At 42.9% G+C, this 22,491-nt stretch overlaps 1 protein-coding gene across 1 annotated transcript in view; it reads left to right on the forward strand.

Moving 5' to 3' along the window:
• LOC135540448 (lysine-specific demethylase phf2-like) overlaps positions 1–22,491 on the forward strand; it is a 226,971-nt gene that overhangs the window by 116,437 nt on the left and 88,043 nt on the right. Inside the window, exons 11-14 of the mRNA XM_064967078.1 lie at positions 14,578–14,669; positions 15,662–15,751; positions 18,175–18,543; positions 19,220–19,330. Of these exons, the coding sequence (XP_064823150.1) occupies positions 14,578–14,669; positions 15,662–15,751; positions 18,175–18,543; positions 19,220–19,330 (662 nt within the window). The remainder of the gene's footprint in view (positions 1–14,577; positions 14,670–15,661; positions 15,752–18,174; positions 18,544–19,219; positions 19,331–22,491) is intronic.

The following is a 22,491-nucleotide window of genomic DNA, read 5'->3' on the forward strand; positions in this document are numbered from 1 at the left end:
GACCTCAGGTAGAGCTGTGCTCTCTAACCTTTACCCCACCTACCCCATGCCTTACCCCTTCCCACCTGTCCAGGGTTCAATCTACTTTCTCTGCCTCTCTTTGCTTTGCGTTGAGCTACAGGACTGTTTCGCTAGCACAGACTGGAATATGTTCTGGGAATCATCCGATAACATTGAGGAGGGTACCACATCCTTCACCGGATTCATTAATAAGTACTTTGACAACGCAGTCCCCACTGTGACATAAACTCAGCAAAAAAAGAAACGTCCCTTTTTCAGGACTGTCTTTCAAAGAAAAATTCAAAAAAATCCAAATAACCATACAGATCTTCATTGTAAAGGGTATAAACATTGTTTCCCATGTTTGTTCAATGAACCATAAACAATGAATGAACATGCACCTGTGGAACGGTCATTAAGACACTAACAGCTTACAGACGGTAGACAATTAAGGTCACACTTATGAAAACTGTTATGAAGACACTCAAGAGGCCTTTCTACTTTCTACTGACTGATAAACACCAAAAGGAAGATGCCCAGGGTCCCTGCTCATCTGCGTGAACGTGCCTTAGGCTTGCTGCAAGCGGTACCGAAGCCCCAAGTCTAGGACCAAACGGCTCCTTAACAGCTTCTAAGTCCAAGCCATAAGATTGCTGAGCAATTAATCAAATGGCCACCAGATTTTTTACATTCACCCCCTCCATTTTGTTTTTTACACTGCTGCTACTCACTGTTTATTATCTACGCATAGTCACTTCACTCCGACCTAGATGTAGTAATTACCTCTAACCTGCACCTCTGCACATTGACTCGGTACCGGTACCCCTGTATATAACCTCTACATTGACTCTGTACCGGTACCTCCTGTATATAGCCTCCACATTGACTCTGTACCGGTACCCCTGTATATAGCCTCCACATTGACTCTGTACTGGTACCTCCTGTATATAGTCTCCACAATGACTCTGTACCGTAACACCCTGTATATAGCCTCCACATTGACTCTGTACCGGTACCTCCTGTATATAACCTCCACATTGACTCTGTACCGTAACACCCTGTATATAGCCTCCACATTGACTCTGTACCGTAACACCCTGTATATAGCCTCCACATTGACTCTGTACCATAACACCCTGTATATAACCTCCACATTGACTCTGTACTGGTACCCCCTGTATATAGCCTCCACATTGACTCTGTACCGGTACCCCCTGTATATAGCCTCCACATTAACTCTGTACCGGTACCTCCTGTATATAACCTCCACATTGACTCTGTACTGGTACCCCCTGTATATAACCTCCACATTGACTCTGTACTGGTACCCCCTGTATATAGCCTCCACATTGACTCTGTACTGGTACCCCCTGTACATAACCTCCACATTGACTCTGTACTGGTACCCCCTGTATATAGCCTCCACATTGACTCTGTACCATAACACCCTGTATATAGCCTCCACACTGACTCTGTACCGGTACCCCCTGTATATACCCTCCACATTGACTCTGTACCGTAACACCCTGTATATAGCCTCCACATTGACTCTGTACCATAACACCCTGTATATAGCCTCCACATTGACTCTGTACTGGTACCCCCTGTATATAGCCTCCACATTGACTCTGTACCGGTACCCCCTGTATATAGTCTCCACACTGACTCTGTACCGTAACACCCTGTATATAACCTCCACATTGACTCTGTACCATAACACCCTGTATATAGCCTCCACATTGACTCTGTACCATAACACCCTGTATATAGCCTCCACATTGACTCTGTACTGGTGCCCCTGTATATAGCCTCCACATTGACTCTGTACCGGTACCCCTGTATATAGTCTCCACACTGACTCTGTACCGTAACACCCTGTATATAACCTCCACATTGACTCTGTACCGTAACACCCTGTATATAACCTCCACATTGACTCTGTACCATAACACCCTGTATATAGCCTCCACATTGACTCTGTACTGGTACCCCCTGTATATAGCCTCCACATTGACTCTGTACTGGTACCCCCTGTATATAACCTCCACATTGACTCTGTACCGTAACACCCTGTATATAGCCTCCACATTGACTCTGTACCATAACACCCTGTTTATAACCTACACATTGACTCTGTACTGGTACCCCCTGTATATAACCTCCACATTGACTCTGTACCATAACACCCTGTATATAACCTCCACATTGACTCTGTACCGGTACTCCCTGTATATAGTCTCCACACTGACTCGGTACCGGTACCACCTGTATATACCCTCCACATTGACTCTGTACTGGTACCCCCTGTATATAACCTCCACATTGACTCTGTACTGGTACCCCCTGTATATAACCTCCACATTGACTCTGTACCGTAACACCCTGTATATAGCCTCCACATTGACTCTGTACCATAACACCCTGTATATAGCCTCCACATTGACTCTGTACTGGTACCCCCTGTATATAGCCTCCACATTGACTCTGTACTGGTACCCCCTGTATATAACCTCCACATTGACTCTGTACCGTAACACCCTGTATATAGCCTCCACATTGACTCTGTACCATAACACCCTGTTTATAACCTCCACATTGACTCTGTACTGGTACCCCCTGTATATAACCTCCACATTGACTCTGTACCATAACACCCTGTATATAACCTCCACATTGACTCTGTACCGGTACTCCCTGTATATAGTCTCCACACTGACTCGGTACCGGTACCACCTGTATATAGCCTCCACATTGACTCTGTACTGGTACCCCCTGTATATACAGTGCCTTGCGAAAGTATTCGGCCCCCTTGAACTTTTGCCACATTTCAGGCTTCAAACATAAAGATATAAAACTGTACGGTTTTTTTTGTGAAGAATCAACAACAAGTGGGACACAATCATGAAGTGGAACGACATTTATTGGATATTTCAAACTTTTTTAACTAATCAAAAACTGAAAAATTGGGCGTGCAAAATTATTCAGCCCCGTAAGTTAATACTTTGTAGCGCCACCTTTTGCTGCGATTACAGCTGTAAGTCGCTTGGGGTATGTCTCTATCAGTTTTGGACATCGAGATACTGAAATTTTTTCCCATTCCTCCTTGCAAAACAGCTCGAGCTCAGTGAGGTTGGATGGAGAGCATTTGTGAACAGCAGTTTTCAGTTCTTTCCACAGATTCTCGATTGGATTCAGGTCTGGACTTTGACTTGGCCATTCTAACACCTGGATATGTTTATTTTTGAACCATTCCATTGTAGATTTTGCTTTATGTTTTGGATCATTGTCTTGTTGGAAGACAAATCTCCATCCCAGTCTCAGGTCTTTTGCAGACTCCATCAGGTTTTCTTCCAGAATGGTCCTGTATTTGGCTCCATCCATCTTCCCATCAATTTTAACCATCTTCCCTGTCCCTGCTGAAGAAAAGCAGGCCCAAACCATGATGCTGCCACCACCATGTTTGACAGTGGGGATGGTGTGGTCAGGGTGATGAGCTGTGTTGCTTTTACGCCAAACATAACGTTTTGCATTGTTGCCAAAAAGTTCAATTTTGGTTTCATCTGACCAGAGCACCTTCTTCCACATGTTTGGTGTGTCTCCCAGGTGGCTTGTGGCAAACTTTAAACAACACTTTTTAAGGATATCTTTAAGAAATGGCTCTCTTCTTGCCACTCTTCCATAAAGGCCAGATTTGTGCAATATACGACTGATTGTTGTCCTATGGACAGAGTCTCCCACCTCAGCTGTAGATCTCTGCAGTTCATCCAGAGTGATCATGGGCCTCTTGGCTGCATCTCTGATCAGTCTTCTCCTCGAGCTGAAAGTTTAGAGGGACGGCCAGGTCTTGGTAGATTTGCAGTGGTCTGATACTCCTTCCATTTCAATATTATCACTTGCACAGTGCTCCTTGGGATGTTTAAAGCTTGGGAAATTTTTGTATCCAAACCGGCTTTAAACTTCTTCACAACATTAGTATCTCGGACCTGCCTGGTGTGTTCCTTGTTCTTCATGATGCTCTCTGCACTTTTAACGGAGACTATCACACTATCACTATCACACATTGACTCTGTACCGTAATACCCTGTATATAACCTCCACATTGACTCTGTACTGGTACCCCTGTATATAGCCTCCACATTGACTCTGTACCGGTACCCCTGTATATAGCCTCCACATTGACTCTGTACTGGTAACCCATGTATATAGCCTTCACATTGACTCTGTACTGGTACCCCCTGTATATTTACATTTACATTTAAGTCATTTAGCAGACGCTCTTATCCAGAGCGACTTACAAATTGGTGAATTCACCTTCTGACATCCAGTGGAACAGCCACTTTACAATAGTATAGTATATAGCCTCCACATTGACTCTGTACTGGTACCCCCTGTATAGAGCCTCGTTATTGTTATTTTATGGTGTTACTTTTCATATTTTTTTACTTTAGTTTATTTGGTAGATATTTTCTTAACTCTTCTTGACTATGGTTCACTCTTCTTGAACTGCACTGTTGGTTAAGGGCTTGTAAGTAAACATTTCACGGTTAGGTTTATTCGGTGCATGTGACAAATACATCTTGATTTGATATGATAGAATGCCAGTACTGGGGACTCTGTGACGAGTTGCTTAACATTCTTAAAGCTTCCTCCTGCACTGCATGTGCATGTAGAGTCACTCTTGAGCAGGTCGTTGAGGGGTTTGTTGCCATTGGCTGGACCCAGTTGGTACCTGCCTAGGTAGTGAATCATACCCAGGATCCTCCTTAGATCAGACACTTTTCTTGGAGGCTCCAGCTGGGTAATGGCCTGGATTTTGGCCTCATCAAGACAAATGCCATCCTCGTCAGTATAGTGTCCAAGGTAGTTAAGCCATTTCTGACGCAGTAGACATTTGTCTGGGTTGACCTTCAAACCTGCTTTCTCCAGTGTGTATAGGGTGTTCTGGAGTCTCACTTCCTGATCCGCTGGCGTGTCTGAGTAGAAGTATATCATCAGTAGTATCTGTAAATCAAAAAATGGCCACACCTTCTTGGTCCTTCAGGGGCTCTGTCATCTCGCCCGGAAGATGTCTGGGAACTACTGATGCCAAATGGAAGTCTGTATAAATAGTATCTTCCAAAAGGCGTTATGAATGTGGTAAGCTTGGCACTCTCTCTGTCTAGTGGAATCTGCCAGAGGCCACTGGCTGCATCTGAAAGAGACAACACCTTGGCAGCAGCCAGCTTTGTCAGGATATCGTCTATGGTGGGTACAATGGATTTCTCCCTTTTCTCTGATTTGTTTAACCTTCTCAGGTTAGCACATACCCTCAGCTGGTCTTTGTTCTTCTTGGTTACCAGGACCATAGGAGCACACTGCTCAGTAGTCTCCCTGATCTCTGAGATCACACCACTCTGTAGGCTCCCTGATCTCTATGATCACACCACTCAGTAGTCTCCCTGATCTCTGAGATCACACCACTCTGTAGGCTCCCTGATCTCTATGATCACACCACGTTGTAGGCTCCCTGATCTCTGAGATCACACCACTCTGTAGGCTCCCTGATCTCTGTGATCACACCACTCTGTAGGCTCCCTGATCTCTGAGATCACACCACTCTGTAGGCGCCCTGATCTCTGTGATCACACCACTCTGTAGGCTCCCTGATCTCTGTGATCACACCACTATGTAGGCACCCTGATCTCTATGATCACACCACTCTGTAGTATCCCTGATCTCTATGATCACACCACTCTGTAGGCTCCTGATCTCTGAGATCACACCACTCTGTAGGCTCCCTGATCTCTGTGATCACACCACTATGTAGGCTCCCTGATCTCTATGATCACACCACTCTGTAGTCTCCCTGAACTCTATGATCACACACACTGTAGTCTCCCTGATCTCTATGATCACACCACTCTGTAGGCTCCCTGATCTCTGTGATCACACCACTCTGTAGGCTCCCTGATCTCTGAGATCACACCACTCTGTAGTCTCCCTGATCTCTATGATCACACCACTCTGTAGTCTCCCTGATCTCTGAGATCACACCACTCTGTAGGTTCCCTGTAAAGTGACCTATATGGTTCAGTAGTATCTGTAAAGTGACACATATGGTTCAGTAGTATCTGTAAAGTGACCCATAAGGCTCAGTAGTATCTGTAAAGTGACCCATACAAGTTCAGTAGTATCTGTAAAGTAACACATATGGTTCAGTAGTATCTGTAAAGTAACCCATTCAGTCCAGTAGTATCTGTAAAGGGATCCATAGAGTTCATTAGTATCTGTAAAGTGACCCATACGGTTCAGTAGTATCTGTAAAGTGACCCATGAGTTCATTAGTATCTGTAAAGTGACTCATACGGTTCAGTAATATCTGTAAAGTGACCCATACGGTTCAGTAGTATCTGTAAAGTGACCCATATAGTTCAGTAGTATCTGTAAAGTGACCCAAACAGTCCAGTAGTATCTGTAAAGTGACCCATAGAGTTCATTAGTATCTGTAAAGGAACCATAGAGTTCAGTAGTATCTTTAAAGTAACCCATAGAGTCCAGTAGTATCTGTAAAGTGACCCATATGGTTCAGTAGTATCTGTAAGTGACCCATAGAGTTCAGTAGTATCTGTAAAGTGACCCATAGAGTCCAGTAGTATCTGTAAAGTTACCCATAGAGTTCATTAGTATCTGTAAAGTGCCCCATAGGTTCATTAGTATCTGTAAAGTGACCCATAGAGTTCATTAGTATCTGTAAAGTTACCCATAGAGTTCATTAGTATCTGTAAAGTGCCCCATAGAGTTCATTAGTATCTGTAAAGTGACCCATAGAGTTCATTAGTATCTGTAAAGTTACCCATAGAGTTCAGTAGTATCTGTAAAGTGACCTATATGGTTCAGTAGTAGCTGTAAACTGACACATACGGTTCAGTAGTTTCTGTAAAGTGACCCATACTGCTCAGTAGTATCTGTAAAGTGACCCATACAATTCAGTAGTATCTGTAAAGGGATCCATAGAGTTCATTAGTATCTGTAAAGTGACCCATACGGTTCAGTAGTATCTGTAAAGTGACCCATGAGTTCATTAGTATCTGTAAAGTGACTCATACGGTTCAGTAATATCTGTAAAGTGACCCATAGAGTTCAGTAGTATCTGTAAAGTGACCCATATAATTCAGTAGTATCTGTAAAGTGACCCATAGAGTTCAGTAGTATCTGTAAAGTGACCCATATAGTTCAGTAGTATCTGTAAAGTGACTCATACGGTTCATTAGTATCTGTAAAGTGCCCCATAGAGTTCATTAGTATCTGTAAAGTGACCCATAGAGTTCATTAGTATCTGTAAAGTGACCTATATGGTTCAGTAGTAGCTGTAAACTGACACATACGGTTCAGTAGTATCTGTAAAGTGACCCATAAGGCTCAGTAGTATCTGTAAAGTAACCCATTCAGTCCAGAAGTATCTGTAAAGTGACCCATGAGTTCATTAGTATCTGTAAAGTGACCCATAGGGTTCAGTAGTAGCTGTAAAGTGACCCATACGGTTCTGTAGTATCTGTAAAGTGACCCAAACGGTTCTGTAGTATCTGTAAAGTGACCCATACTGTTCAGTAGTGTCTGTATAGTGACCCATAGAGTTCAGTAGTATCTGTAAAGTGACACATACTGTTCAGTAGTATCTGTAAAGTGACTCATACGGTTCAGTAGTATCTGTAAAGTCACCCATACTGTTCAGTAGTATCTGTAAAGTGTCCCATAGAGTTCAGTAGTATCTGTAAAGTGACCCATAGAGTTCAGTAGTATCTGTAAAGTGACCCATAGAGTCCAGTAGTATCTGTAAAGTGACTGATACGGTTCATTAGTATCTGTAAAGTAACCCATGAGTTCATTAGTATCTGTAAAGTGACCCATACTGTTCAGTAGTATCTGTAAAGTGACTCATACGGTTCAGTAGTATCTGTAAAGTGACCCATACTTTTCAGTAGTATCTGTATAGTGACCCATAGAGTTCAGTAGTATCTGTAAAGTGACCCATATAGTTCAGTAGTATCTGTAAAGTGACCCGTAGAGTTCAGTAGTATCTGTAAAGTTAACCATATAGTTCAGTAGTATCTGTAAAGTGACCCATACAATGCAGTAGTATCTGTAAAGTGACCCATATTGTTCATTAGTATCTGTAAAGTGACCCATACGGTTCAGTAGTATCTTTAAAGTGACCCATATAGTTCAGTAGTAGCTGTAAAGTGACCCATACGGTTCAGTAGTATCTGTAAAGTGACCCATATAGTTCAGTAGTATCTTTAAAGTGACCCAAACAGTCCAGTAGTATCTGTAAAGTGACCCATAGAGTTCATTAGTATCTGTAAAGGAACCATAGAGTTCAGTAGTATCTTTAAAGTAACCCATAGAATCCAGTAGTATCTGTAAAGTGACCCATATGGTTCAGTAGTAGCTGTAAGGTGACCCATAGAGTTCAGTAGTATCTGTAAAGTGACCCATAGAGTCCAGTAGTATCTGTAAAGTGACTCATACGGTTCATTAGTATCTGTAAAGTGACCCATAGAGTTCATTAGTATCTGTAAAGTGCCCCATAGAGTTCATTAGTATCTGTAAAGTGACCCATAGAGTTCATTAGTATCTGTAAAGTTACCCATAGAGTTCAGTAGTATCTGTAATGTGACCTATATGGTTCAGTAGTAGCTGTAAACTGACACATACGGTTCAGTAGTTTCTGTAAAGTGACCCATACTGCTCAGTAGTATCTGTAAAGTGACCCATACAATTCAGTAGTATCTGTAAAGGGATCCATAGAGTTCATTAGTATCTGTAAAGTGACCCATACGGTTCAGTAGTATCTGTAAAGTGACCCATGAGTTCATTAGTATCTGTAAAGTGACTCATACGGTTCAGTAATATCTGTAAAGTGACCCATAGAGTTCAGTAGTATCTGTAAAGTGACCCATATAATTCAGTAGTATCTGTAAAGTGACCCATAGAGTTCAGTAGTATCTGTAAAGTGACCCATATAGTTCAGTAGTATCTGTAAAGTGACTCATACGGTTCATTAGTATCTGTAAAGTGCCCCATAGAGTTCATTAGTATCTGTAAAGTGACCCATAGAGTTCATTAGTATCTGTAAAGTGACCTATATGGTTCAGTAGTAGCTGTAAACTGACACATACGGTTCAGTAGTATCTGTAAAGTGACCCATAAGGCTCAGTAGTATCTGTAAAGTGACCCATACAATTCAGTAGTATCTGTAAAGTAACCCATTCAGTCCAGAAGTATCTGTAAAGTGACCCATGAGTTCATTAGTATCTGTAAAGTGACCCATAGGGTTCAGTAGTAGCTGTAAAGTGACCCATACGGTTCTGTAGTATCTGTAAAGTGACCCATACGGTTCTGTAGTATCTGTAAAGTGACCCATACGTTTCCGTAGTATCTGTATAGTGACCCATAGAGTTCAGTAGTATCTGTAAAGTGACCCATATAGTTCAGTAGTATCTGTAAATTGACCCATATGGTTCAGTAGTATCTTTAAAGTGACCCATAGAGTTCAGTAGTATCTGTAAAGTGACCCATATAGTTCAGTAGTATCTGTAAAGGGATCCATAGAGTTCATTAGTATCTGTAAAGTGACCCATACGGTTCAGTAGTATCTGTAAAGTGACCCATTCAGTCCAGTAGTATCTGTAAAGTGACCCATAGGGTTCAGTAGTAGCTGTAAAGTGACCCATACGGTTCATTAGTATCTGTAAAGTGACCTATATGGTTCAGTAGTAGCAGTAAACTGACACATACGGTTCAGTAGTATCTGTAAAGTGACCCATAAGGCTCAGTAGTATCTGTAAAGTGACCCATACAATTCAGTAGTATCTGTAAAGTAACCCATTCAGTCCAGTAGTATCTGTAAAGTGACCCATGAGTTCATTAGTATCTGTAAAGTGACCCATAGGGTTCAGTAGTAGCTGTAAAGTGACCCATACGGTTCAGTAGTATCTGTAAAGTGACCCATACTTTTCCGTAGTATCTGTATAGTGACCCATAGAGTTCAGTAGTATCTGTAAAGTGACCCATATAGTTCAGTAGTATCTGTAAAGTGACCCATATTGTTCAGTAGTATCTGTAAATTGACCCATATGGTTCAGTAGTATCTTTAAAGTGACCCATAGAGTTCAGTAGTATCTGTAAAGTGACCCATATAGTTCAGTAGTATCTGTAAAGGGATCCATAGAGTTCATTAGTATCTGTAAAGTGACCCATACGGTTCAGTAGTATCTGTAAAGTAACCCATTCAGTCAGTAGTATCTGTAAAGTGACCCATAGGGTTCAGTAGTAGCTGTAAAGTGACCCATACGGTTCATTAGTATCTGTAAAGTGACCTATATGGTTCAGTAGTAGCAGTAAACTGACACATACGGTTCAGTAGTATCTGTAAAGTGACCCATAAGGCTCAGTAGTATCTGTAAAGTGACCCATACAATTCAGTAGTATCTGTAAAGTAACCCATACGGTTCAGTAGTATCTGTAAAGTAACCCATTCAGTCCAGAAGTATCTGTAAAGGGATCCATAGAGTTCATTAGTATCTGTAAAGTGACCCATACGGTTCAGTAGTATCTGTAAAGTGACCCATGAGTTCATTAGTATCTGTAAAGTGACTCATACGGTTCAGTAATATCTGTAAAGTGACCCATACGGTTCAGTAGTATCTGTAAAGTGACCCATATAGTTCAGTAGTATCTGTAAAGTGACCCAAACAGTCCAGTAGTATCTGTAAAGTGACCCATAGAGTTCATTAGTATCTGTAAAGGAACCATAGAGTTCAGTAGTATCTTTAAAGTAACCCATAGAGTCCAGTAGTATCTGTAAAGTGACCCATATGGTTCAGTAGTAGCTGTAAGGTGACCCATAGAGTTCAGTAGTATCTGTAAAGTGACCCATAGAGTCCAGTAGTATCTGTAAAGTTACCCATAGAGTTCATTAGTATCTGTAAAGTGCCCCATAGAGTTCATTAGTATCTGTAAAGTGACCCATAGAGTTCATTAGTATCTGTAAAGTTACCCATAGAGTTCATTAGTATCTGTAAAGTGCCCCATAGAGTTCATTAGTATCTGTAAAGTGACCCATAGAGTTCATTAGTATCTGTAAAGTTACCCATAGAGTTCAGTAGTATCTGTAAAGTGACCTATATGGTTCAGTAGTAGCTGTAAACTGACACATACGGTTCAGTAGTTTCTGTAAAGTGACCCATACTGCTCAGTAGTATCTGTAAAGTGACCCATACAATTCAGTAGTATCTGTAAAGGGATCCATAGAGTTCATTAGTATCTGTAAAGTGACCCATACGGTTCAGTAGTATCTGTAAAGTGACCCATGAGTTCATTAGTATCTGTAAAGTGACTCATACGGTTCAGTAATATCTGTAAAGTGACCCATAGAGTTCAGTAGTATCTGTAAAGTGACCCATATAATTCAGTAGTATCTGTAAAGTGACCCATAGAGTTCAGTAGTATCTGTAAAGTGACCCATATAGTTCAGTAGTATCTGTAAAGTGACTCATACGGTTCATTAGTATCTGTAAAGTGCCCCATAGAGTTCATTAGTATCTGTAAAGTGACCCATAGAGTTCATTAGTATCTGTAAAGTGACCTATATGGTTCAGTAGTAGCTGTAAACTGACACATACGGTTCAGTAGTATCTGTAAAGTGACCCATAAGGCTCAGTAGTATCTGTAAAGTGACCCATACAATTCAGTAGTATCTGTAAAGTAACCCATTCAGTCCAGAAGTATCTGTAAAGTGACCCATGAGTTCATTAGTATCTGTAAAGTGACCCATAGGGTTCAGTAGTAGCTGTAAAGTGACCCATACGGTTCTGTAGTATCTGTAAAGTGACCCATACGGTTCTGTAGTATCTTTAAAGTGACCCATACTGTTCAGTAGTATCTGTATAGTGACCCATAGAGTTCAGTAGTATCTGTAAAGTGACCCATATAGTTCAGTAGTATCTGTAAAGTGACCCATAGAGTTCAGTAGTATCTGTAAAGTGACCCATATAGTTCAGTAGTATCTGTAAAGGGATCCATAGAGTTCATTAGTATCTGTAAAGTGACCCATAGAGTCCAGTAGTATCTGTAAAGTGACCCATAGAGTTCAGTAGTATCTGTAAAGTGACCCATAGAGTTCAGTAGTATCTGTAAAGTGACCCACACTGTCCAGTATGATCTGTAAAGTGACTCATACGGTTCAGTAGTATCTGTAAAGTGACCCATAGAGTTCAGTAGTATCTGTAAAGTGACCCATATAGTTCAGTAGTATCTGTAAAAGTATCCATACAGTTCAGTAGTATCTGTAAAGTGTCCCAGTTTCCACCCTGGCCTGTCTGGTTTAGTTACTTTTCAGTGGTGGCATGTTTTTCAGTGTGCCCTAAGTATTTTCCGGATATGACACTGCCCCGGTGTCAGTCTTAAAGTCTGTTGTTGTACCTTTTATTTGCAGTTTAACTGTCATTGTTTTAGTCATCAACATCTGTAACTCCCAGGAAATTGAACTCACCCTCTCCTCCATTCTTGTTGGGTGCTGTAACCTCTTTAACCACGCAGTAGCAACAAACGACTGCGAAATGCCCTAGCTTTCTACAGCTGCGACATTCTTTAGCATTACCACATCTGTCCTCTTTAGCATGTACCTTACCACATCTGAAGCATCCTGTTCACATTATGTCATTTTGTTTAATCCCCTTTGTTTTGTCCATTTCTGTGTCTGTTTGTCATTGTGCACTGCTCGTTTGTATGCTACTTCCCTGAGCTGTCCCTTGACTTGCTCTGACTGCTTCACAAGCGTACCGCTTTGTCGAGTGTCAAGTCAGGCGTTAGTTGACACTTCTCTGACATCTCCCTATGACCAACCTGTCCTGGATATTTGAGTTCTTGGCAGTGTTGAAAGGCTTGTAACATCTATCTGGTATAGGCTTCTGATGTATCCCTCTGGGGTTTCCATGGGCTTGTGGGTGCGTTGATGAAAGCAGGCTCTTTCATGAATAGTGTTCACTTTGGGCACTAACTAATTGTCCAGTTCACCCATAACAATCTCATAATCATTCTGATCCTCCTCCACAGAAGACCTGAATATCCTGAAAACTTGTTCAGCTTATTTCCCCTGCGAATAGAGCAGTGTACAGACCTGTAACTCTTTTCTTGTGGGTGGGGGAGGCATATGTATGGATGGAGGGAGGCAGGCAGGCTGGGAGGGCGAGAGGCAGGCAGGGTGGGAGAGAGGGGGGCAGGCAGGCTGGGAGGGAGGGGGAGGGAGAGGCATATGTCTGGGAGAGGTGGATGGATGGATGGATGGATGGAGGGATGGAGGGAGGGAGGGAGGGAGGGAGAGGCATATGTCTGGGAGAGGTGGATGGATGGATGGATGGAGGGATGGAGGGATGGAGGGGGGAGGGAGGGAGGGAGGGAGGGGAGGGAGGGAGGGAGGGAGGGAGGGAGAGGCATATGTCTGGGAGAGGTGGATGGATGGAGGGAGGGAGGGAGGGCGGGAGAGGCATATATCTGGGAGAGGTGGATGGATGGAGGGAGGGAGGGAGGGCGGGAAGGAGGGAGAGGCATATGTCTGGGAGAGGTGGATGGATGGAGGGAGGGAGGGAGGGAGGGAGGGAGGGGCGGGAGGGAGGGAGGGAGGGAGGGAGGCCGTGATGTGTTTTGATTGGTTAATTAGTTTACGTCTGGGAGAGGTGGATGGATGGAGGGAGTTTACTGGAGGGAGGGAGGGAGGGAGAGGCATATGTCTGGGATGGAGGGATGGAGGGAGGCAGGCAGGCAGGCAGGCAGGCAGGCAGGCAGGGAGGGAAGGGAAGGAGAGGCATGTGTCTGATTTAAACGGCCTTCAGCTTGCAGTAACATCTTCCAGGAGTTTACTGGTCTAATCAGATGTTTTCTGTCAACCAGATTCAGTTTCAATAGAGATTTATATTTCCCTGCTGTCTGTGTACGAAATGTATGGAGACCGGACTCTGAAACGTGATGTGTTTTGATTGGTTAATTAGTTTACTGACAGCAGTTAGGCTAGAGGGAGCCGCTCTCTGAAACGTGATGTGTTTTGATTGGTTAATTAGTTTACTGACAGCAGTTAGGCTAGAGGGAGCCGCTCTCTGAAACGTGATGTGTTTTGATTGGTTAATTAGTTTACTGACAGCAGTTAGGCTAGAGGGAGCCGCTCTCTGAAACGTGATGTGTTTTGATTGGTTAATTAGTTTACTGACAGCAGTTAGGCTAGAGGGAGCCACTGTCTGAAACGTGATGTGTTTTGATTGGTTAATTAGTTTACTGACAGCAGTTAGGCTAGAGGGAGCCGCTCTCTGAAACGTGATGTGTTTTGATTGGTTAATTAGTTTACTGACAGCAGTTAGGCTAGAGGGAGCCACTGTCTTACAATAGAAAGAGGCATTTATGAAAAAATGAGTCTCAATCAATGTTCTCACAGTGAATGAACAGAATCCAATTAATTTAACCTTTATTTGAACAGTTTGTCCCTTTGAGGTCAAATGTCCTGTTTACCAAGAGAGAGCTGTCTAACAATATTCTCTCTTGTTGCAGGTTTACACAAGTCCAACAAGCAACCAGCTGCCTACCTGGTCCACGGAGCTAAGATCATCAACGGAGCTTTTAGAGCTTGGACCAAGAAACAGGTAACGTTTGTTACCTCACCCATCAGTTCTACCTGTACTCCCTAAATCCCACCTTTATATTGGACAATATGTCCCGTTGTCCTTCTTTCTTTCCACAGTCTTTAGAGAGTAAGCGTCACACAGTCTTGTGATGTCCTGTCGACCAATGTTAGCTGCTACTACAGCTACTATCGCTCTGTTGACTGTGTTTCATGTACTGGGTCTCTCCTCCAGGCTCTGTTGACTGTGTTTCATGTACTGGGTCTCTCCTCCAGGCTCTGTTGACTGTGTTTCATGTACTGGGTCTCTCCTCCAGGCTCTGTTGACTGTGTTTCATGTACTGGGTCTCTCCTCCAGGCTCTGTTGACTGTGTTTCATGTACCGGGTCTCTCCTCCAGGCTCTGTTGACTGTGTTTCATGTACTGGGTCTCTCCTCCAGGCTCTGTTGACTGTGTTTCATGTACTGGGTCTCTCCTCCAGGCTCTGTTGACTGTGTTTCATGTACTGGGTCTCTCCTCCAGGCTCTGTTGACTGTGTTTCATGTACTGGGTCTCTCCTCCAGGCTCTGTTGACTGTGTTTCATGTACTGGGTCTCTCCTCCAGGCTCTGTTGACTGTGTTTCATGTACTGGGTCTCTCCTCCAGGCTCTGTTGACTGTGTTTCATGTACTGGGTCTCTCCTCCAGGCTCTGTTGACTGTGTTTCATGTACTGGGTCTCTCCTCCAGGCTCTGTTGACTGTGTTTCATGTACTGGGTCTCTCCTCCAGGCTCTGTTGACTGTGTTTCATGTACTGGGTCTCTCCTCCAGGCTCTGTTGACTGTGTTTCATGTACTGGGTCTCTCCTCCAGGCTCTGTTGACTGTGTTTCATGTACTGGGTCTCTCCTCCAGTCTCTGTTGACTGTGTTTCATGTACTGGGTCTCTCCTCCAGGCTCTGTTGACTGTGTTTCATGTACTGGGTCTCTCCTCCAGGCTCTGTTGACTGTGTTTCATGTACTGGGTCTCTCCTCCAGGCTCTGTTAGAACACGAGGATGAGCTTCCAGAGAACATGAAGCCCACTCAGCTCATCAAGGACCTGGCCAAGGAGATCAGGATCTCAGAGGTATGACCCTAACCTGCTCAATGCCACCTTGCCCTGTCCTTACCTGCTCTGTACTGATCTATTCTACTGGTCAGGTATCCAATGGCCTGTTGTAGTTGAGAGATACGTAGAGAAAATCTGACATTAACAGTACAGACATAACCTATACAGTTGGAAGTCGGAAGTTTACATACACTTCGGTTGGAGTCATTAAAACTTGTTTTTCAACCACTCCACACATTTCTTATTAACAAACTATAGTTTTGGCAAGTTGGTTAGGACATCTACTTTGTGCATGACACAAGTAATTTTTCCAACAATTGTTTACAGACAGATTATTTCACTTATAATTCACTGTATCACAATTCCAGTGAGTCAGAAGTTTACATACACGAAGTTGACTGTGACTTTAAACAGCTTGGAAAATTCCAGAAAATGATGTCATGGCTTTAGAAGCTTCTGATGTCTTAATTTGAGTCAATTGGAGGTGTACCTGTGGATGTCTACCTTCAAACTCAGAGCCTCTTTGCTTGACATCATGGGAAAATCAAAAGAAATCAGCCATGACCTCAGAAAAAAAATGATAGATCTCCGTAAGTCTTGCTCATCCTTTGGAGCAATTTCCAAACGCCTGAAAGCACTACGTTCATCTGTACAAACAATAGTACGTAGTAAGTAGTAGTAAGTATAAACACCATGTGACCACGCAGCCATCATACCTCTCAGGAAGGAGACACGTTCTGTCTCCTAGAGACTAATGTACTTTGGTGCGAAAAGTGCAAATCAATCCCAGAACAGCAGCAAAGTACCTTGTGAAGATGCTGGAGGAAACAGGTACAAAAGTATCTATATCCACAGTAAAACGAGTCCTATATCAACATAACCTGAAAGACTGCCCAGCAAGGAAGAAGCCACTGCTCCAAAACCACCATAAAAAGCCAGACTACGGTTTGCAGCTGCACATGGGGACAAAGATCATACATTTTGGAGAAATGTCCTCTGGTCTGATGAAACAAAAATAGAACTGTTTGTCCATAATGACCATCGTTATGTTTGGAGGAAAAAGGGGGAGTCTTGCAAGCCAAAGAACACCATCCCAACCGTGAAGTACGGGGGTGGCAGCATCATGTTGTGGGGGGGCTTTGCTGCAGGAGGTACTGGTGCACTTCACAAAATAGATGGCATCATGAGGACGGAAAATGACGTGTATATATTGAAGCAACATCTCAAGAAATCAGTCAGGAAGTTAAAGCTTGGTCACAAATGGGTCTTCCAAATGGACAATGACCCCAAGCATACTTCCAAAGTTGTGGCAAAATTGCTTAAGGACAACAAAGTCAAGGTATTGGAGTGACCATCACAAAGCCCTGACCTCAATCCTATAGAAAATGTGTGGGCAGAACTGAAAAGGTGTGTGCAAGCAAGGAGGCCTACAAACCTGTCTCAGTTACACCAGCTCTGTCAGGAGGAATGGGACAGAATTCACCCAACTTATTGTGGGAACCTTGTGGAAGGCTACCTGAAACATTTGACCCAAGTTAAACAATTTAAAGGCAATGCTACCAAATACTAATTGAGTGTATGTAAACTTCTGACCCACTGGGAATGTGATGAAAGAAATAAAAGCTTAAATTAATCATTCTCTACTATTATTCTGTCATTTCACATTCTTCAAATAAAGTGGTGATCCTAACTGACCTAAGACAGGGAATATTTACTAGGATTAAATGTCAGGAATTGTGAAAAACTGAGTTTATATGTAGTTGACTAAGGTGTATATAGATTTCCGACTTCAACTGTTTCAACTGCATCATGGGTGTTGTAGTGAACTAGGTTATCTGAACTATGTTACTAACTGTCCTATGAACTCATAGCTCATGCTTCTACACCTGCATTGCTTGCGGTTTGGGGTTTTAGGCTGGGTTTCTGTACAGCACTTTGAGATATCAGCTGATGTACGAAGGGCTATATAAATACATTTGATTTGATAGCTCAGACTGTTGTCATGGTTCAGAGTGACAGCTCAGACTGTGGTCATGGTTCAGAGTGACAGCTCAGACTGTGGTCATGGTTCAGAGTGACAGCTCAGACTGTGGTCATGGTTCAGAGTGACAGCTCAGACTGTGGTCATGGTTCAGAGTGACAGCTCAGACTGTGGTCATGGTTCAGAGTGACAGCTCAGACTGTGGTCATGGTTCAGTGACAGCTCAGACTGTGGTCATGGTTCAGTGACAGCTCAGACTGTGGTCATGGTTCAGAGTGACAGCTCAGACTGTGGTCATGGTTCAGTGACAGCTCAGACTGTGGTCATGGTTCAGAGTGACAGCTCAGACTGTGGTCATGGTTCAGAGTGACAGCTCAGACTGTGGTCATGGTTCAGAGTGAAATTAGAAAAGTGAGTATTTTTGGATAAATTACCATGTCATTGTGTTGTTGTCGTTCAGAATGCGGCAAAAGCCATTAAGAGTGATTTGAGCAGCAAGGCTCCAGTGGAGGAACCCCCTGCTGCCCCATCAGAGCCTGAGGACCCTGCTTCCCCCTCCAGCGTCCCCTCTCCCTCCCCTCCCCTCCGGGAAAAACCAGCTAGGAAGAAGGCCTCCAAGCCACCCAAGCCGCCCAAAATGCCCAAGGCCCCCAAACCTCCCAAGGTCCCCAAAGTGAAGGAGGGAGGGAACAAGAAAGGAAAGAAAGAGAAGGAGGTCCCCCCTCCCCCTCCTCCATCGAAGCCCTCCAGCCTGGCAGCTCTAGAGTCTCACGCCAAGGACATCCTCAGCAAGATGGACCAACCCAAGAAGGGCAAGATGGGGGGCAAGGTGAGAGCAATAACAACCACAACTTATTCACTTCTAATACCATGTTTAAAGGGAAACTTAAACATTTTTCAACTTCATCATCTCCAGCACCACTCCAATATTAACATATGTGAAAATATAGTCTGTTTTCTAGTAAAAGGAAGATAAATGTCTAGTAATTGTCTTAGTAATTGTTCAGTATTCGTCCGATGATGTAATTTAAAAACACTTATCTTTCTTTATCTTTTTTACTGTAAACATTTTCCACATACACTATCGGTCAAAAGTTTCAGAACATCTACTCATTCAAGGGTTTTTCTTTATTTTTACTATTTTTCTACATCGTAGAATAAAAGAAATTGTTAAACGAATCAAAATGTATTTTAGATTCTTCAAATAGCCACCCTTTGCATTGATGACAGCTTTGCTTTCTACAATGTAGAAAATAGTACAAATAAAGAAAAACCCTGGATGTTGAGGTGGTGCTTGAGATGAAGTTGAACATTTTTAGAAATGTCCCTTTAACCATTATTTACATGTCAGTCAAGATGGATCAGCCCAAGACGGGCAAGGCAACTTTGACCATGAATAACATGACTGGACCAGTCGTGCTCTACACCTCTACATCAGGGATGGTCAACCCTCCTCTTGGAGGGTGTGCAGGCATTTCTCCAACAGCTGCTCCCTGCTCCCCCAGGTGGCTAACAACATCCTGAGTATGTCGGGGACCTGTAAGCAGAACGATTTGGAGAAGATTGAGATCCGAGAACAGAACAAGAAACAGGCGGAGGCCAAATGGAAATATAAGGTACAGTACAGAACAGTTTCAGTTAGGTAAGGTACAGAACAGTTTCAGTCGGGTAAGGTACAGAACAGTTTCAGTTGGGTAAGGTACAGAACAGTTTCAGTCGGGTAAGGTACAGAACAGTTTCAGTCGTGTAAGGTACAGAACAGTTTCAGCTAGGTAAGGTACAGAACAGTTTCAGCCGGGTAAGGTACAGAACAGTTTCAGCCGGGTAAGGTACAGAACAGTTTCAGCCGGGTAAGGTACAGAACAGTTTCAGCCGGGTAAGGTACAGAACAGTTTCAGTCGGGTAAGGTACAGAACAGTTTCAGCTAGGTAAGGTACAGAACAGTTTCAGCTAGGTAAGGTACAGTACAGAACAGTTTCAGCTAGGTAAGGTACAGTACAGAACAGTTTCAGCTAGGCAAGGAACAGTTTCAGTTAGGTAAGGAACAGAACAGTTTCAGGTAGGCAAGGAACAGAACAGTTTCAGGTAGGCAAGGAACAGAACAGTTTCAGGTAGGCAAGGAACAGAACAGTTTCAGGTAGGCAAGGAACAGAACAGTTTCAGGTAGGCAAGGAACAGAACAGTTTCAGGTAGGCAAGGAACAGTTTCAGTTTCAGGTAGGCAAGGAACAGTTTCAGGTAGGCAAGGAACAGTTTCAGTTGGGTAAGGAACAGTTTCAGTTGGGTAAGGAACAGTTTCAGTTGGGTAAGGAACAGTTTCAGTTGGGTAAGGGACAGTTTCAGTTGGGTAAGGAACAGTTTCAGTTTCAGTTAGGTAAGGTACAGAACAGTTTCAGGTAGGCAAGGAACAGAACAGTTTCAGGTAGGCAAGGAACAGAACAGTTTCAGGTAGGCAAGGAACAGTTCCAGTTGGGTAAGGAACAGTTTCAGTTGGGTAAGGAACAGTTTCAGTTGGGTAAGGAACAGTTTCAGTTGGGTAAGGAACAGTTTCAGTTGGGTAAGGAACAGTTTCAGTTGGGTAAGGGACAGTTTCAGTTGGGTAAGGAACAGTTTCAGTTAGGCAAGGAACAGAACAGTTTCAGTTAGGTAAGGTACAGTTTCAGTTAGGTAAGGAACAGAACAGTTTTAGTTAGGTAAGGAACAGTTTCAGTTAGGCAAGGAACAGAACAGTTCCAGTTAGGTAAGGTACAGAACAATTTCAGTTAGGCAAGGAACAGAACAGTTTCAGTTAGGTAAGGTACAGTTTCAGTTAGGTAAGGTACAGTTTCAGTTAGGTAAGGTACAGTTTCAGTTAGGTAAGGAACAGTACAAAACAGTTTCAGCTAGGTAAGGTACAGTACAGAACAGTTTCAGCTGGGTAAGGTACAGAACAGTTTCAGTTAGGTAAGGAACAGTTTCAGTTAGGTAAGGAACAAAACAGTTTCAGTTAGGTAAGGAACAGAACAGTTTCAGTTAGGTAAGGAACAGAACAGTTTCAGGTAGGCAAGGAACATAAAAGTTTCAGATAGGCAAGGAACAGTTTCAGTTGGGTAAGGAACCGTTTCAGTTAGGTAGGGTACAGAACAGTTTCAGTTAGGTAAGGAACAGAACAGTTTCAGGTAGGCAAGGAACAGAACAGTTTCAGGTAGGCAAGGAACAGAACAGTTTCAGGTAGGCAAGGAACAGTTTCAGTCGGGAAAGGAACAGTTTCAGTTGGGTAAGGAACAGTTTCAGTTGTGCAAGGAAAAGTTTCAGCTGGGTAAGGAACAGTTTCAGTTGGGTAAGGAACAGTTTCAGTTGGGCAAGGAACCGTTTCTGTTGGGTAAGGAACAGTTTCAGTTAGGTAAGGAACAGTTCCAGTTAGGTAAGGTACAGTTCCAGTTAGGTAAGGTACAGTTTCAGTTAGGCAAGGTACAGTTCCAGTTAGGTAAGGAACAGTTTCAGTTAGGTAAGGAACAGTTTCAGTTAGGCAAGGAACAGTTTCAGTCAGGTAAGGAACAGTTTCAGTAAAGCAAGGAACAGCTTCAGTTAGGCAAGGAACAGTTTCAGTTAGGTAAGGAACAGTTTCAGTTAGGTAAGGAACAGTTTCAGTTAGGCAAGGAACAGTTTCAGTCAGGTAAGGAACAGTTTCAGTAAAGCAAGGAACAGCTTCAGTTAGGCAAGGAACAGTTTCAGTTAGGAAAGGAACATAACAGTTTCAGTTAGGAAAGGAACATAAAAGTTTCAGTTAGGTAAGGAACAGTTTCAGTTAGGCAATGAACAGTTTCAGTTAGGTAAGGAACAGTTTCAGTTAGGTAAGGAACATAACAGTTTCAGTTAGGTAAGGAACATAACAGTTTCAGTTAGGTAAGGAACAGTTTCAGTTAGGTAAGGAACCGTTTCAGTTAGGTAGGGTACAGAACAGTTTCAGTTAGGTAAGGAACAGTTTCAGTTAGACAAGGTACGGAACAGTTTCAGTTAGGCAAGGTACAGAACAGTTTCAGTTAGGTAAGGAACAGTTTCAGTTAGGCAAGGAACAGTTTCAGTTAGGCAAGGAACAGTTTCAGTTAGGCAAGGAACAGTTTCAGTTAGGTAAGGAACAGTTTCAGTTAGGTAAGGAACAGTTTCAGTTAGGCAAGGAACAGTTTCTGTTAGGTAAGGTACAGAACAGTTTCAGTTAGGTAAGGAACAGTTTCAGTTAGGCAAGGAACAGAACAGTTTCAGTTAGGTAAGGAACAGTTTCAGTTAGGCAAGTAACAGAACAGTTTCAGTTAGGTAAGGAACAGTTTCAGTTAGGTAAGGTACATAACAGTTTCAGTTAGGTAAGGAACATAACAGGTTCAGTTAGGAAAGGAACAGTTCCAGTTAGGCAAGGAACAGTTTCAGTTAGGCAAGGAACAGAACAGTTTCAGTTAGGTAAGGAACAGTTTCAGTTAGGTAAGGAACAGTTTCAGTTAGGCAAGGAACAGTTTCAGTTAGGTAAGGAACAGTTTCATTTAGGTAAGGTACAGAACAGTTAGGTAAGGAACAGTTTCAGTTAGGTAAGGAACAGTTTCAGTTAGGTAAGGTACATAACAGTTTCAGTTAGGTAAGGAACATAACAGGTTCAGTTAGGTAAGGAACAGTTCCAGTTAGGCAAGGAACAGTTTCAGTTAGGCAAGGAACAGTTTCAGTTAGGTAAGGAACAGTTTCAGTTAGGCAAGGAACGGAACAGTTTCAGTTAGGTAAGAAACAGTTTCAGTCAGGTAAGGAACGGAACA

This window comes from Oncorhynchus masou, chromosome 5 (genome assembly GCF_036934945.1).
Source record: "Oncorhynchus masou masou isolate Uvic2021 chromosome 5, UVic_Omas_1.1, whole genome shotgun sequence".
Lineage (NCBI taxonomy): Eukaryota > Metazoa > Chordata > Actinopteri > Salmoniformes > Salmonidae > Oncorhynchus > Oncorhynchus masou.